Source organism: Struthio camelus, chromosome 1, assembly GCF_040807025.1.
Source record: "Struthio camelus isolate bStrCam1 chromosome 1, bStrCam1.hap1, whole genome shotgun sequence".
NCBI classification, from domain to species: Eukaryota; Metazoa; Chordata; class Aves; order Struthioniformes; family Struthionidae; genus Struthio; species Struthio camelus.
This window is the reverse complement of record NC_090942.1, coordinates 88,301,827-88,319,988: the sequence shown is the minus strand read 5'-3', so window position 1 is coordinate 88,319,988 and position 18,162 is coordinate 88,301,827. Positions and strand designations below refer to the sequence as shown.

Below are 18,162 nucleotides of genomic sequence, written 5' to 3'. Positions count from 1 at the left end.
CAACCCCTTCTCCCACCCCTGAAGTCTCGGGGGTGGGGATCAGGCGAGCGAGAAAGAGAGAAGCAGGCGCATAGTAATAATCCTCATCTGCTCTTTTGGCAGAAAGTCCTGGAGCAAAAGGAGGATTTGAAGTCGGTCCCCGCTGCCTTTGCGGAACAACAGCCGCTCTCCGCTCGCTCAGGTTAGGACATGCTATTTCACGCTCGCTTTCGCGCGGGGCAAAGGGGAGTGGGTGCCCGCTGGAGAAAAGGTAAAAGGAAGAGTTTCAAGGCGGTCATGTGCGACAGCAAAGGCGCAAACGTACAAAGGAAGTGATCAGGAAATTCTCAATGGAGGCTGCTGGCCGCTTCCCCCGTTCCGTTTATGCGCTGGGATTTTGGGAACTCGGCAGCTTGGTGTAGCAAGAGAAAATTGCTGGTAATTCTAATGGGGAAAAATAGGTTTCTGTACCTTTTCTGGAGATGTTTTGGGAGGAGGGTGGAGAGGCGGATCAGGGCTTTCTGTAATAAGGGTATATAATTTTTAGTATAAATTCTGAAAGATGCTTTTGGGGGGGAAAAAAACCAAAAGCCTGCCCATGAGAAAGCACGTGGGTTTTTTATATGGCATTTATCAAAAGATGAAATAAAATGTTTTCCTACGTAAGTTATTCAGAAGTTAGAGTAGTTGAAATTTGGTGGCATGCTGCTGGAAGGAATTTTTAAAAACAAAGTAAGCAAAAAGCTTTCCCAACTTATCTTTTGTCTTATGTAGATATTTCCACTTAAAACAATTCCTTGTATGTAATGCTGAAGACTGTGCTTTTTTTTGTAGAAGGCGGGGAGGAGTGTAACTCAAGAAGGCTTTTTAAGTACTTTACCAAAGTTCTTTATGGTGTTATATATGTAAAAAGTAAAAAAAAACAAAAACAAAAAAAAAAACAAAAAAAACCCAAACTTCTTTAATTTGCTCTCATTTAACCTGAAGTTACACTTCTAACCTTAAGATCTGAGCTCTCTGAGCACTCAACAAATAAATGACACAAAATACTTTTCAGACGCAGGGGAATAGGTGAGAAAGAAGGAGAAAAAGTTTTTTTTTTTTTCTTTCTTGTTTCCTACCACTCAGAACAGATTGGCTTCCCCTAGACTTGATCCCACAGTCTATATACAAACTGAATGGGACTTTTATTCACCTGTCTGTCCATCTGTCTATGTAGATGTTGGAGACTTTATTGTTTCTGCCTCTACAGAGGGAAGTTGGCAATAGGATAGAGCATAGAGCGAGGGAGAGGAACACAAGGGGCAAAACAGAGACTGACGGTATAACAAGGGTTAGGGCCTGGTTAAAGCTTCTCTATAATCAGCAGTAAAGTTAAGACTTTTGGTCGTGATAGTTTTGTCTCATGACAGAGAAGAGCCCAGGGTGTGCTGTAATGAATACAGAGGGGTTTGTTTAGGAAAGTTGTTGGATGCTGAGGGAAGTTTAGTTCACAGGCGAGCTTAAAGGCAGCCAGCCAGGGGGTGCAGAGTGACCTTACCGGTTTTTCCAAAATCCTGGTCTGGACTTTTCAATCAAATTCAAGTGTGTGACAAGTCTGTTATCTCTGAACAGGAGTATCTGCTCATTGGTCATAGCTTCTCAGAGGTGATTTCTGGAGAAATCAGCGTGCATGAGAATTCCTGTTGATGATAGGAATTTCCCAAGTGTCTCTACTTCCTGCTGTATCTTTTGGATTTTGAATTAATTTTACTGTCAGCTTTAAAGTATTTTAAGTTATTACTGTGGTAAATGTTTAAATGTTCATATATCATGGGAATTCTGTGGAAAAACTGCATGAGTACAGTACTGCCAAGCTCTGAAAAGAAGGGCCCCATGGCACAAAATCTTGCTTGTATTTAAAATAAAATCACAGTTGTTGTTGTTCTTTCACTCAGATGTTTGTTTTACAGAACTTGAATACAGTAGGTAAACTTTTGAGAAGGCTGTTGAAAAGTATAGAGTCTCCAGTAGTTCCTGCCTGAGAGTATCACTGTTTGGAATGACGTTATAGTCATCCTCACAGCTTTCCTTCCTTAGTAACATGTATTTTTTTTCTGATTATATTTTTGAGCTCTTTGTTTGATCACAACAGAGTTCAAGGGATGGGTCAACAAATACTTTAGGTTGGTACTGCTGAAGAAAGAAGCTATCCATGCAGCCTCCAGTTGTGCATTTCTCTACTGGTGGAACCTCTTTCCCTTGTTGTTGGCATGGGTATAGCCCAGGGAGCCCCCAGGCCACATAGGGTTATTTTTCATCTGGATCGGCTATCTTTTAGCAAGTAATTTTTAAGCCAGATTTGTTCTTCAGTCTGGTTAACTATATGGTTGTATAAATGCTGGTGTGTGTGGATGTTGAGGCACAATGATTAGAGTTGAGTGGTGGGGAAGATTTGGGCTGCTTCCCTTAGAAGTATTGCCATCTTATGCCGGATCTTTGGGACCAGTGTTCCTTGGACTAGGCCTGTAGTCAATTCTCTGGTAATCACGTGATTTTCTGTCTTACCTGGCCACTAGACTGTATCTTAGGAAAGCAACAATTCAGTGTTACTTTTTTGTAAAGATCTATCATACCATCCTTATAGCTCGGATTTGTTCTTTGTTCATTCTTTTTTTCTAAATAGCATGCAATGGATCTTCTATTAGTTATCATAGGTAGCCTTTCCATAGCCCAGTGTCATCAGGAAAGTTTATCTGACATTAAGACTAATTTTTCATATTCTACTGCAACAGTTTTTGCCTTGGCACACTTCTGTGAACTGATTGATTGTCTCTCTTTTTTTGGCATTTACACCTTCTAAGCTGTTACAAACTATTAAACAGACTAAGTTTTTAATATTTGTCAACCTCTACCATTCCAGGCCTAATGATTGTTGTGATACTCTTCTCTGAGCTTTCTTCAGTTTGTCCGTTGTCTTTTTGCAGAATGAGATGTGATATTCCACATGTTGGAGGTGATTCATATCTCTTTGTTGTGTGAAGTGGTATCTGAGCACAGGCAAACAAAAGTTACCTTAGTCACTTTGTAGAAGTATAAGTATTTGCTTTGCAAACTGCTCTCTCATTTGTTCAGCATTCTCACTCTTGCATGTTTTGAGCTCCTGCTTTGGATAGGGATTTTTCTTCATTTGATTTATCTCTGTTTTTCTGTTGGTGTTTTTTCAGTTTCTTGGCCTTACTTTTTCCAGAGAGTCTTATTTTGGGATATTTTTCCTCCTTGTTTTCTGAGCTCTCTGAATCCCTTTGAATTGTCTCTATGCACTGGTGTTTGTAAACTTAGTGAAAGTTGCAGATGATATAGAACGAACGCGCCTGTTTCCAGTCTTTTAGATCATTAATTAATAAAAGTGGCCTAGCACAGATCCCTGCAACAAACTAGTAGGTATCCCTGTGACTGTTGGTTACATGAGTATATATCGTTATTCTTAGTTTTGAAGCCATTATATCATATAAGCAATACTATCCAAGCAATTTAAATTAATTTTTCAGCTATGATTTCCGTAGAGAGTAGCAAATGCAATTCTAAATGTAAACCTGTTACATCATCCACTGTATTGTTTTCATTTTCTAACTTCATAATAATTCTATCCTCCTTTGAAAAGCAATCAAGTTTATCAGGATTTACAGTAGCATTTATAAACCCATGCTACTTATTGTTCCTGAAACACTCCCGCTTCTGCATTATGCACCATGTTAAATAAATACCTAACATGTTATTTTCTACAGCCATGATCTGGGAAAGAGTCTTACAAAAAAATCAGTGATATGTCTGCATGGAGCTTATTAGAAGATCTGAGACTACATGGTGAGAGGGTTGTGGGGGGAGGAGTGTTGGGTTTTGTTTTTTTTTTGCTTTTTGTTTTGTTTTGTTCCTGCCCTTTGGGTCTTCCTTTTTCTGGAGATGATGCAGTCAGTCCCCTTTGTTTTTAACACCATATGAATTAGACATTTTCCTGATAGGGAGGGGCAGGTTTTCCAGTTCCTGGTGCCACTGGCTGAGTCACTGGCTCTGTTTTTCTGTTCCGTTGTAGTTTTATAGTTACCTTGTTCATATCTTAGAATATGATTGCCAATAGCTAGATGTTTTACTTTGCTGTGCTTCTGAGCCGTGAGCGCAAGTGGCTTTCAGAGCCCGGATACAAGCCTTTGAAACTTCTGCTTTGCTATTGCCAAAGAGAAAATAAAATAGCATGGTCCTCAGAGTGCTTCCTTTCAAATAGCGTGCTAACCATTAATGACAGATGTCCACACAAAGTCGAATTTATTGTACGCAGAACTGCTGTGCTTATACTAAAGGAGGAAAAGTCAGGAGAGCATTGAGCATGTGTTGACTGAGATAGGAAAGTGCAAAAGAAAGGATGATGTGTAAGTCCATCTTGCCTGACCATACCTCTCCTGAACAGGTCCTTGAAATAAAGCTCACTGATATCAGACTAGTAGGATTTAGAGAGCTTCTCTTGGCTTGAAATCTTGTCAGCTTGGGGGTGGTGGTGAAGAGGTGTAAAATAGGTTTGCGGAAGAGGACCTTCTCCTTACTTACCACTCTTTACTTTGTCTTTCTAATTAAAACAACCCAAAGAAACTGTTTATTTCTCCTCCCCCATTCATGTGTGAAAGATTTTCACAAATAGAAGAAAATAACTGTGCAAGGGAAACAATGAAAATGGCTGTATTGTATCCATCTAGTAAGCTAACTGAAAATTAAAGAAGAAACATCTTTTTCCATTGTTTGGTTTTGGTCACAGCTGTTACTTGTAAGAACCTGTTCTAAAAAAATGGAGTCAAGTCTGTGTTTGCTGTGTCCCTTTAAGAATCTAGTTTTGCTTGGCTGGCTGCCCTTGTTCCCTTGTAGATTAATCCAGCAGAAGGTATATAACCTACTGACCTTCCTGGGGAGAAGGGGCTGGAAGGGCAAAGAGATAAATTAGAAGGTTTGTACTTTCCTGTGATATCTAGGGATAAGTTTAACTTGTGTTTTTCAATTTTTGCTTTTTCTTTTTCCTCTTTCTCTGCTTAGTGCTTCCAGTTTGAGGATTGGGATTGTAGTTACAGGTGCTCATGGTGTGTGAAATCCCTATATAGCAGTTTGGAAATAATATGAGAGTGTGTACTGCCACAGTTCAAAGGGAAGGGTTCTGACCTCAAAATTACACTAGTCTTGAGTTGAGGACAGCTCCACTGTCAACTGGTGGGAGAACTAGCTAAAATGTCTGGCATCTGCTTGTCTGCTAGAGAGATTCAGACTCTGTTATGGAAGAACAAATCTGGTGGCCTTTCCTGAGTGTCAGCCCTTAAGAAATGATCCAAAGTCTTTTGAGCTGTAAAGAGTGAATGCTTGTTGCATGTTGCAGATAGAGTGTGTGTACTCCAACTCTGAGCTGAGGTGGGTTCTGAGTCCCTGGAGAACGTGCTGCTTGGTAGGCAGTAGCGAGCAGGGCTCATTCACGGGGCATGTATGTTCCATGGCTGTTCCTTACTTTTAGGCATTGGTTTATCAAAATTACCAAACACCTTTTAGGGGTGTATGCACCTTTCAGGGCATATATTTAGTTGGTTGGCTGAACTGAGGTCCCATTTTATATACACGGTCTGCCTTTGGGTGGTTTGCTTCTGGCTTGAGGCTTGGTAATGGGCCTTCTTAGCCCGGGCTGGACAGGGTGATGCACAGATTGTTCTATAGCATGCACTACCTGAAAGCACTACAAATGTGGAAATCTGTCTGTGCTTGTGAGCTGTGGTCAGTGCTTGTATCTATTCTGTGGAAAGACTGTTAGTCCAGGTTCAGCTATTGTTTTTGTTGAAGGCTGGTTATCATTTTGGAGCTGAATATTTTCACTTCTTTGGATGAGATTTGAGAGGGAATGAGGGGATCAATATCTGTCTCCTGTATGAATTCATGTGAAATTCTGCCATTGGTGTCATGGGAACCTAAGTATGTCACAGTTTTGAGTTTTTTAGGACATCTACCCTTGAGTCCTAGACAAGAGGATGAGAGAGAGGCATCATGAACAGAAGTCAGGAATGGAAAATAAGCACTTAATGCCCTCACATTTTATAATATCCAAATTATGAGCCCCTCAATTTTGGAGTACTTGACAGACTCAAAAGATATGTGATTTCTAGAAAGTATTTAACGTCAGTCCTATGAAAACTGAACTGCTGTGAAGTTAAAGCACCTGCAATTGCAAATTGCTTTTAAAGGTCATCTTTTACTGTCTTGAAAATCTTGACTGGATTTTACCCTCAGTCTGATTTTGCCTCTCTGTGCTATAGATTTTTTCATAGGTCAAATGGCAGCTCTTTGAGTCTGACGGTGAGATTTTCAGAGAACTGACTTTCAGTGGATTTAGGAGCAAGACTTTTTTAGGTTCATGTTAAAAGTTCTCTATCATTTAATACTGAGGTGAAAAATACTCTTTGGCAAAATGCTAAGCATGATTTATTTCTACCTTAAGTTTGATTTGGTAAGACCTAAGTCATTTTAATCAGTCTCTGCACTTGCCTGTACTTGAAGAATCAGTCATGCTTTAAACATGTTAATTAACACTCCTGATAATTCTGTGATAGAAAAGGAGCATGATTATTGTACTTCTTCCTGGGTAATTCTTTCCTAACCAGCTCCATGCTTCTTGGGAATATAACTGCTATTAGCACAAGTGTGGCTAACCTTCTTCACCCTACCACAACCTTCATCTGTTTGGAAAGCTGCAAGACACATGTCACGGGAAGTCAGGGAGAATCTGGAACTCTGGAAACAGCTTCCACATAGGAGATAACAGTGACTCCCCAGGAACTGCACTGTTCCTTTGAGGGCTGGGGCCAGTGCAGTGCATTGTTGGATCCCAGGGCAACCTGGCAGTGTCAGTCTCAGCTGCCCTTGCTGGCTCATTTTCTCTCCCAGTTGAGATGTAGATTGCCCAGTAGTCCTTTTGTCAGCACAGTCCCTGGCTCGTGACCCTGTGATATAACCCATACAAGGGAGCTAAATGTGAGTTGTTTGTGGCTCACTATTAATTCCCAAATTAGCCATGCTGGACTAGTGGGAACAGAACCAGCCTCTCAGTCAGCATGTGCCTTTTCTTTTCCTTTTTCTTTTTCTTCTTTTTTCTTTTTTCTTTTTTTTTTCTTTCTTCTTCTCCTTAGAGCAGCAAAACTTTGTGTTCTGTTTCATTTATCACAAATGTAACTGATTGGATGGTGTGCAAGGCCACACACAGTCTTATCTCATCACATCCTGTTTGACTGCATTATCCAGGGCTGTACTGATAGAAATTCTCGTCTCTCCTTGTTTTGATTTATATCACTGTGCTGGACACTACATCCTCTCTCTATTTCAGCCAGAGCTCAACTACTGCAATAATTTAAGAGCGTTGTTTTGCTTTGCTCAGGAAGTCAGGTGCCTTTTGAGCAGCAGCTGCTGCAGGCAGTTTCAGTGTACCAAGCAAACCACGCTTGATCTTGTGCTATGCAGTGTGATAAGCATTCAGCTGGAGCCCAAGCACATGTTGGATGTGATCTGAGGCTAGTAGTGCTCTTTCCTTTATAAACTAGTCTTATTCAGTGCTTAGAGAAAAAAATCTCAGCACAATATGTAAATATAATGTAATGATTGCATCACCTTGCCTGATGCACATAGGGATGCATTTCTTCCTTGCCTGGCCTTGTGCTGCTGCCTATTAAAGCGTTTTTGCTTCACCTACATAATATAACACTTACCCTAAGTGTTTTTACTCACCGGATTCAGCAGCAATTCTCTAGTGTCCTGGATGGACAAGGATATTCACAGGGAATAGTCAGCATTGCACAGGGATTGCAGGGGGCCCAGGGTGAAAGCTGAGATTGTAACCAGTCTCAACACTTGGATAAGGTGTTGTGGAATGAGTGGAGCCCTCTGAAAAGTATCAGTGAACTGCTCCTGCTTGTCTCCAACGTCACTGGAGCTTCTGATGGAACCTCAGTGGCTCTGGCTCTAGACTGATTTAATGACCAGAGTACAGCTTCTAGAGAGCCTGAGCAGCTGGTTCCTGGTTAATTACTGCTGTGTAGGTGCTTCCCCACCTTAGCCCTTTCCAGTACTTTTTTTTTTTTCTCTTGCAATCTTTGAGTTGCTCCCCCTTGGAGTTACTCATCTACTGATTGCACTCATTCTTCTCTTTCAGAGGAACTGAGCCATTATTGTAGTGTCCTGTAGAATTTCTCTGCCTTCTTCCACTGGTAAGTTTCAATACTGTGTGCCACTGTACCTTACTCAGTAGGTTTCCCCATGTTCCAAACTATTACTTTTCTAAAACCAAATCTCCTTGTATTACTACACTATATTGTGTAAACACACTCGTTAGTATATTCTGCATGGAAATAACTGGTTCTTGCTGTTTCCAGGTTTTCTTATTGCTATAAACTACCTCTCTAAAGTTATAGTTTGAGCAGTTGGACATCTCTTCTGGCGGGATTCATTCTTATTTGAAGTTATCTACTTGACTGCATCTGTTGGTGATCAGACATGAAAATGCTGTGGTTCAGATCCTCTGTAGTAGCAGTATTTGGCCCATGTTACCAAGGCAGCAAGTACCAGAATTGTGCATGTTTATTTGCATTACAATAACACCAAGGAATATCTGTAATAAGAAGCAGTCTCTGCCCCAAGAGCTTGCAATTCCATTAAATGAGGCAAAGGATGAGGTGAGGAAGAGAGAACAACAGTAAAGTGAAGTGACTTGCTCAGAGTGAAGCCAGCTCAGAACCAAGAATAGAACCATGTTGTCAGACTCCCCAAGGCTGAGCTAGCAAGCATTGCTGCCTGAGAGGAGAAAATAGGTGTGTCTTTGCTTAGTGTATGATGTTTGATACTGATTCCAGGAGAGAAAGGGAGTGGACATGGTAGGGAGGAGTCTTTTGGACAGAGCAGCTCTAAGAAAACTGAACAACTGGAGACAGCTGGCTGCAGTTTTTCAGATCCTCAGGAAGGTATGATTTTGTGCTGAGCAGCTGCCACAAACATTTAGGAGGGAGCTGTTAACAACAGTAATAAGTGTGGGACTGATAATGGAAAGCAGATGTGTCAGACTACAGAGTCTGTTAAAGATGCACTCCCTGTCAGCGAGTCCTCTGCTGAAGGGCTGTTGGCAGCTGTCTAGTCCTGCAGGATCTCTGAATCTCAATAAGATGCCATGTGTGAGAGGGAAGAGAGCTAGCATCATAGTTATTAGTACCAGAACAATTAAACCAAAGCTGCTGGAGCTGAAAGATTTTTGTGCTGTTCTTTGTGGTTTTCCTTTCCTCTGACCCAAAAGGCTGCCATTGTGAGTGCTTCGAATTAAAGATGGGTCATGGCAGAAAGAAGTACAGGGACCAAGAAGGAGAGAATGTTTGAACAGAGGGGAATGTAACAAGGAAGTAGAGACACTGTGGTGATGAGGTGGAGGTGTTGTGAGGGGCCACTGTCTTTGCTCCTTGGAGAGAGGGCATGACTGGAGTCCACAAAGAAAGACAGTTAATCATCTCTCAGTAAAATAATAAAGAATAGGATCAGAATAAGAATCCCTATAAGGTACAAGACCAGAAATGCAAGAGCCAAGAAAAGGAGAGGAAGGTTAAAACTGAGAGAATCTAAAGAGAACACCAAGCCTGGAAGCTCTAGCAAAGTTTGCTATTACGAGAGAGGATCAGCAGAGTCAGAGATTATTGTCCAAAAGAACTGTGGCTAGCCAGGGCATTCAGATTTGGCTGAGTCTGCCTGGGAACGGGAACGTCTGTTTAGCGAAGAAACTCCCTTTCAGAATCAGATTCGTCCTCCATCAGAAGAAGACTTTGTGGTTATAAACTCTTCTACCAGCAGAAATATTTTTAAAAATTAGTTTACAAATACTAAAATGCCTTGTGATACTAGAACACTCAATAATACAAAACACCATTAAAGTTACTAAACTGTATGTGTATCATTATTAATGAATAGGAAAATAGAAACAAACTGAAAGCTAGATACTAAAAAGCAAGTAGTTAGACATTACTGAATATTATGTTAAATATATTATTAATAGGAAAGGTTTAAATAAATGTTCTAATTCTGACCAGACTCCTTTTCTGATGGAAAGTGATTCCACTGACAGTTTTTTTGCCTTGCCATGCTAATAAACCCTTTTACCATAGAGTTTGGCCCCCAGCTTCTCTATGGTTTGCTTTGCCTGGTTTAATAAATGGCCACTTTGACCAGTTCAAAGTTCTGTTCAACAGTCTAGGACACAGAAGGCCTGCAGTGTTCAGTTGAAGAGAGCTACAGACCCAGGTAGCATCTGTCCAAATTTAGCCATGCTAGTGTTTCTTATGTCTGAGCTGGGTGGTATAGTTCATATAGAATAGAGCATACTATTTGCTCAAATAAAGCATACTATTTGAGCAAAATTATTTAAGAAAACTGCACAGACCCTTTAATTTCTTAACATGAAACATTCCCTTAAAGCCCCTAGCACCTTACAGACCCAGAAATTTTCATGGTCATTTCAATCTGTGGCTGTTTTTCTTCAGCTGTCAGAAAGAAGGCCATTTAGAGTACTAGTGATTTTTGATGTTTCAGACAGAGGTGGCCAAACATCCTGCTTGATTTTACACTCCACCCAATTCCACTTTCCTCACCATCAGTCAGGAATAGCTTTAGTGCCAAGAAGGCAGAGGAGAATCAGGCTACAAGGTATAGAGAAGTTAGGATTGGCCATGATAGCAGAAATCAGTGTTTACTGACCTAGGTGTAAACTGGGCTAGAACTAACATTGCTGATCTAGGATGAAAAGTGAGAAGATCCTTTTTTTTTTTTTTTTTTTAATACATCTAGTCACTTCAAGATTAATCCCGTTTCTTCTCTCATTGCTTCTATGTTCCCCATCTCCCTTGGTTTAGACCAGTGTGAGATAAGGCTCGGATATTCTGAATACTGAAACAACTTCAGCTGAAGTCAGTGCAACTTTTCTTTTGTGTTTGGAGAAGAGAGTCCTGGGAGTTTACAGTGTACTGCATACCGCATGTGTTTCCTCCTCTACTTATTTTGGAGCTTGGACCGGAAAGGACTAGGAGCCTCCTCTGTCACTGAAGGTGGTTGGTACAACTCTGAAGCCTTATAAAAATGAAATGATCAGGCAGCAACTTCTAGAGTGTGGGTGCAGAGGCAAAAACAAAAGTAATACACTGGATGTATTTGTTAAGTTTCCAGCATAGAGCACACCTTGCTCAAATTGTCTGCTAGGTGTTCATCCGTTTCTGCAAGGGCATTGTAATTAAAGTAACTTGGTTCAAAATGGGTTCTTTTTATGTTTGATGGCCATACGTTGCCTGGGACATGATTTTGTCTGCTCATACGCATTGCTGGGGGATTCATCTCTTGAGAGCAGTAGCTGTAGCTTCCCAGTGGCCATGGCTTTGGAAGTCCTACTGCTGAGCAGTAAGAGTATGTTTTCACTTGGTGGAGATCCTGATGACTGTTTTGAGAATTGCAGCTCCCTGTGCTGGTTGTAGTATGAATACGTTTCCTATGTCAAACCTTAGGCTTCTTTCTGCACCCCTCCATTTCTCAGTCTGTCAACCTGAGTTAAAACTAGTTTGTGCCTTGTATCTGTGGAGATTTTAATGTGCATTAAATATGGAGAATGTGGATAGCCACGAGGGACTAGGGATGCCTGGGGAAGTGTCAAAAGAACAGCTGAAATAGGTAGCTTCTGTTTCGCTTCCTGTGTCTGAGTCTCCATGTGGAAACTTACTCCTCTACTCTCTGCTTCCCCAGCAGCAGAATCTCTCGAATACCCACACAAATTGTGTGTTGAGCATCTACCAATAAAAGGGAGAATATTGTCGATAAATGCTTGGTGAGGGAAGCAACTGTTATCATTTACTTCAGGGCCTCTTAAAGCCACACTGCCTGCTTTGGTGCCATTCATAGTGTGCTTCAGATGTCTGTCCCAGTGGTAAAGATCAAGTCTGAGCTCCCCTTCCCACCCCACCTCCAGTTTTTATTTCTTTCCCACATTTATTATGGTTCTGATAATGTATAGCATGGGTCAAGAGGATTAAAATAATATAATGTCGGGATTAAAATGGACTGATGGTGGTAGGCAATACCAGTGGTTCATATAGTCCAAACATCCTAACAGGGGAAATGTCTTATACTGGATTTTCTGAATCTCCATCCAAACCACTTGTTAATACTCTGCACCATGATGTGAGAAGTATGCTGCATCCAAAAATTTATTATACAAATGCCCACTGTTATCTTACTTGTTTCCTGAGCTTATGGTGAGTTCTGGAGATGTAAAATAGATATTTGCTGCTGTCTAAAGTCGTTAAAGAGCAGCAGAACCTTATGAGAACCAGTGTTACCAACATTTTACAACCTTTTACAGTTTCAGCTTTAGAAATGATAAAATTTGTGAGAATTTCAGCTTTTATTAAAAAAAAATTCTAGCCAATAATGGTCTTGGAGAAAAGTTTGCAAACCATGAAATTCAAAGAGGTTAGAAACAATACAGAGAGTAAAAAAGGAGCCCATGATGTAATGTTTTTAAGTCAATGTCATGAGAGTTTCTGGATGCCTGAGCCCTGAATTTTTGAAAATTTGAGATTGACTGAATGGATCTGCTTTATCTTTTTACCACCTAGGGTTTGGCATAACTGTACTAATATTATTCTAGCTATTTTTCCATGTAGACCATGCCCAGTATTCTCCTTAGTCCCCTTTATCATCATCACTGTGATATTTCTGAGCTAGTCTGTCTTGGCATATCTGAGCTCTTGGTGATTCTGTTGCTTTTGCAAAAAAGTCATATTGTGTTTTCCTTGCTACTCAGCTCAGTGTGGTGATACACAGGAAAGACATGAGCTCTCTTATTTTGTTTCATGAGGTTAGCTGTTAGTTAGTGAATCTTCTTTGTGGCTCAGATAATAAAACTATTGAAAAGGTAAACAGTTTTGAGATGGAAGCAGGTGAATGGTCGAGATGTATAGAAGACACTTGTCTGTATGATTGGCTGGAAGCATCTGTATTGTACAGAGGTGTTTTCTGAATCACAGTTTTAGCAGCTCCAGTTAATAACTTCTGTCTTATTGCAGAGGTTTACAAGTAGACTATAATTCATTGTAGTTTTCAAGAGCTAGCAGCTGCCTACTTAGGTTCAAGTAGAACCCAGCTTCTACTCCTGTCCACTGGCAAGCCCTGTAAAGGATAAAGGGGTAGAGAGCTGTGGAGAACTATAAGGGATTTACCCAAGGTAATTCTGAAGATGAGTGGTAGAAACAAGCTAAGCACCCAAGATTCTTGACCTGCAACCCAGGGCCTTTATCCTTTAACTCAGAGTGCCTTCTGTCCCTGCCAGAGTATAATGCTGATGTTTGGGAGACGTTCCATTAAACTGCATGGCTCCAGGAACCACTTTTTAAAAGTGCGGCTGACCCTTAAGAAGCAGAAATGTCAGTGTTAAAATGACACTGACCACTAACTCCAGTCCAGTGAAACAGTATCTAAGAAAGAGCTCAGTGATGACTAGATAATTCATCACAGCTTTATTTTGTGTGGTGTCGTTCACCCAGACTGAATGCATGCTTCAGAGTGTTAAATGTGATTACAAAGATAAGAGGGAGAAGGAAACTAAGAGACGAAGGTTTTTGAAGGGAATTGGAAAATGATGTAGAGTTAGTGAGCCAAAGAGATACAGGAGCAGGTTCTTCTAGAAGAAGGGTCTGCAGAAGAAAAGGCTCTCATCTCAACAGTAATGAAATCAAGCACGTGGTTGAGTTACCATTTAAGGTAAAAGTGAAGTAAAATGCGTTTGTTTAAGCCGTGGTGGAAGAACTTAAAGCTCACATGAGATACGAGTTAGGAGCACACATAGTTGTTTGCTATGCCAAGCTGGTGGACTTCTGTTTCTGTTTCTTCTGTTTTCATTATTCAGTTGTGTGTTTGAATCTTAAAATAGAGCAGAGGGATACAGCCTGTTGAGACAGAACTCTGCATTTGGTAGAACTCTGCTGTTGTTAATTGAAGTGCTCCATTCTTGGGAAGGCCAATTCATGCACACCTAGGTTCTTCATTGAGTATTTATTAATTTTTTTTCTTTAGTATCTACTCTGTTTTCCTAGAGAGGAGGATTTCTAACTGAAAGATGGCATGTGTTTGTCATCGCAGGTTCTGAGTCTGCTTCTCCACGTGGCACCTTGGAGTTTCTAGCTGGCACCATTACCTCCAACGAGTGGAGTTCTCCCACCTCCCCTGAGGGGAGCAACGACTCAGGGGGCAGTGAGGCCTTGGACAAACCAATTGACAATGATGCTGAGGGTGTATGGAGTCCAGACATTGAGCAGAGCTTCCAGGAAGCGCTAGCCATCTACCCACCATGTGGACGGCGGAAGATTATCTTGTCAGACGAAGGCAAGATGTATGGTAAGGAGAAAGAAGGGGCACATCACAATACCTCAGATAACCTGCTCTGTGCACGTCACTTGCCTTATACCAGATGATAGTCTGAACGAGCTCCTTCCTCTTGGGATATTCCCAATAGAAGCAGGTGGTCACTCCAAGTTACATTCAGGAAAGTCAGTTAAGCTTTTAACTAGCATAAGATTTTAACACCCCCCCCCACACCCTCTGCCACAAACAGAAACCCACACACTCACCAGATCAAAAACATCCTAAGTTAAAGGGTGTCTGTTTCAGGGGAGAACCAAGAAGGTAGATCCCAGAGCTAGGCATGCTGCTGAGCTGAGTTTTGGATAAGTATAATGTAATGGCTTGGATAAGTATAATGTAATGGCTGCATGGATGTGAATAAGTACATCTTGTAAGGTATGTCCTACTGCTCTTTCTAACCTTCTTGTTATCCTAACTGGTAAAGGCCTGTGTTTCTGGTGCTGAAGGTCACAGATTGAGCTCCTGAACCCCTGAATGGCCCTGCTGGTGATGTACAAGCATATACAGTTCTTGAGCTACCTACACTTAAAGGAACAAGTCTGAGCAGAAACCAGACCCCTCTGGCTGCTCTCTTTCACTCTAGTTTGCCTTCTTACAGCACTGGCATGAATGTCTGTCACCTGTGAGTTGTTCTCAGCTCGCATGCTAGCCTATCCTAGAGCAGAGAAGTACTGGCCTGCAGCTGCAGCAGAAGCCAACTTCTAGGTGATAGAGGTGATTTTTGACCCATTCCACAGCTGTTAAAAATTCTCTCCTGCTGCTGTCCACAGAAAGCAGGTCTGGGCTGGATTGTTTAGTTTGGAAGGAGACACTTGGTACTTATGTGACTCAAAAGCAAAGCAGAGGCTGAGAGTGCACAATCTTTGGGTGAAAGTCCAAGGTTAAAACTGTTTCTCATTGCACTTGCAATAATCTTGTGGAAAACAGCCCTCTGCTGCCCCAGCTACACAGAATTTTTTCTTCCTTTACAATTTATTGAATCTATGTGTCTCTACAGGCCCCATCATGGGAGCACCATGCCACTTCACACATCAATTTACTGGTTTCTGTCCAACCCATCAGGTCATTGTTCCCTCAGCTAGGGAATAGAGTGCTGTAGATTGCTATGGTGGCTTGGATGAAGTCTTGTTTACAAGGTCTTATCTACACTGGATGGTTTAAGTGGGTGCATACTCATAATTATATGTGTATAGAACATCCTCAGTGCAGAGTTTAGTTAGGTTCTTTCCATATCTTTTTCTCATCCACACAAGCAAAACTGCTGATCTAGATTTTGTGATAGTTTTGGACTGGGCTAGCTGCCTTGGCTATAGCAGTAAACTTGAAGCCAAATTCCACTTTGGTCTAGGCTGATAACTTGGCTATTTTCCAGGCAGATGATAAGCTAAATCATTGGAACAGTTATCTTCTGATGTCCTCCCATAGTTCCTGCTGAGGCTGTGGTTCCTTAGCAGTCCAAGGTGAATGAGTTGCTGACTGCCATGGTTTCAGCCTTTCTCTTCTGCAAAAGTCCCTTTCTTGCCCTCGCTCTTCTACCACATCTAGTGCTTTTCTCATCTTGCACTGAGTGACCTCAAAGTGCAAACTTCAAGAAAAACTTGTCTTTTTGGTTGCGTTAGCTCAGCTTAGGCTGTGGTGGGTCCAGCTCATGAGTCCCCAGTTCTAGAGTTAAGTTCTCTCACAGCAGAGACTCCAAGTGAGCTCAGCTCACTGTGGCCCTCAAAGCCAAGGTATCCCTGTCCAAGGTATCTACGTGTAGATGGCAGCAGTGATGACCCAGAATGGGTCAAGGCTACCAGATATCAAATGTCAGTTGAAACGTCAGAAGAAGTTCTGCCCACCTCAGCTTGCATCTTATGATCAGGTTTAAACATAACTATAAAAACAGTTGGGCTGACACAGTGGGAGAAACAGTATGTTGCACCATGGGAAACAAGGAAGGCAGAAGGTAGCAGTATCTTGAACCTGCTTTGCTGTGACAGAAAATTGATTACAGAACTACACTTCTGTGTTGAGGGTGATTGATCACCCTAAGGCTAGGCAGCATTCTGATGTGGACATCAGTTCCTGCTTTGTGCTGGCACAAATATTTTTATGACCATGCCATGGAACAAACCAGGAAACTGATCCAGCTTAAAACTAACATGGCCAAAAATGGAGAAAAAGCGAATTTTAATTTGGATCCATGATGTTTCACTGCCTTGCTGCACAACTGCTTGTGCTTGCACTTAGGGAAGGGATGATGGCGATGGGAATGAGCAGCCATAGTTGAGGTAAGGGTAGGACTGCTTCTTTCAGAAGCAATGCTTCTGACAACTAAAAATATGACTAAACAACTAAAACTGACTTGAAAAGCCACCTTATGCCTTGTCATGGTTATGAAGGATAGATTAGTAACATGCTCCTCGCCATTGTAAGTCTGTGCTAGTTTTTGTGACAGCTGATTCTTAAAATTACAGATGAAACAGATGTATTTTAAGACTGTCTTCATTTGCTAATCATTCTGTATAGCCCTTGTCTCTAAAATATTTCAGCTTTGGGGTTAATGTGTCAGAGCAGGGCGTGAAATGGACTGGAAAAGAAATAAGAGAATTATGGGAGCAAAAGCAAAACCAAAGTAGAATGAATTGAAGAAACAGAGGACACTTAACTGGGGTCTGACTCAGCATGCACTGACTTTTGGTGGAAAGTCTCTAGTTAACTTAATCTATAAGGTACAGAAGGTAAATAATTTATGTGCAGCGTGAAAAGTCTAGACTAGGCTCTGGGAGAAGAAATGAATAGATTTTCTGCCAGCCCACCCCCACCCCCAAAATAGGACAGTGTCCCTGCTTGCCTTCACTGCACCTGTTCCCAGTGTGGACAGTTAGTTCAATGTACTCCTGACAGAACTCTAGACTCTGATTTATACCCTCCTTTGCTTACTAGTCTTTAGCATCCATGCCAAGGAAAAGGGGCCCAGCCTGTGATCTATAGAAAGATATGACCAAGCAGGGAGAGTAAATATAGTCCCTGATTTCATCTTCACTGCTTATGAGCCAATTCACAGAACAGGACAAGCTGTATGTGGAACAGGCCCTGCCTCCAAGGGAAGATTGTTTAGCTGTCCCCTGACTGATCTGCAAACAACTTGCTGAACCATGGTGCAGAAGTGTTACAGAGAACTGCATGAGCCCTTTCCCTTGACAAAAGGAGAACCTTGCCATTGTTTCCCACTAGGTGGTGGTTTGCATTGTACATTCTTTTGGGCATGATATTTCAGGTCATAGGATCTCTTTCCTGTGGAATTTATACAGCTTTCACCTACCTGGGGACTCCCTGTAATCAATTTAAAGTTAGTCATAGTTCCATAGCTTTTACTTATTGAACAAGCTAAACTTGAGAACCAAGTCAATACGAAGAACTTGCACTGTTTTTTATTTAAATAGGTTTAAAACTGCACCTTTTATTAAAATCATTTCAGTCTATACAAAGGCCTCATGCTTGTGTTCCCTAGCCACCTCAGCATTGTCTTGCTGCGCACAGCTGTTTAGATCACACTGCTCATTATTGTGTGGAGCTTGCTGAGTGGACATGATTCCTACTACACTTTTAGGTCAGCTAAGCTCTTTTCTGTAGAGTGACCGTCTGTGTCTTGAGGCCTTTGACTTTTTCTCTTCTTCCTTTTTCTTTTTTTCCTTCTGGACATATTTCACCACC

At 41.4% G+C, this 18,162-nt stretch overlaps 1 protein-coding gene across 7 annotated transcripts in view; it reads left to right on the top strand.

Annotated features, from left to right (window-relative positions):
* The window catches only part of TEAD4 (TEA domain transcription factor 4), a 71,598-nt gene that overhangs the window by 1,049 nt on the left and 52,387 nt on the right, over positions 1-18,162 (top strand). For 2 of the 7 annotated variants that reach the window (XM_068954977.1, XM_068954994.1), the window contains exons 2-4: positions 103-181; positions 8,180-8,234; positions 14,182-14,436. In XM_068954977.1, the coding sequence (XP_068811078.1) occupies positions 14,430-14,436 (7 nt within the window). In that variant the 5' untranslated portion in view covers positions 103-181; positions 8,180-8,234; positions 14,182-14,429. Of the gene's footprint in view, positions 1-40; positions 182-8,179; positions 8,235-14,181; positions 14,437-18,162 lie in introns of those variants that run through there. The other 5 variants (XM_068955021.1, XM_009682318.2, XM_068955030.1 and 2 more) reach the window with 3 other exon arrangements.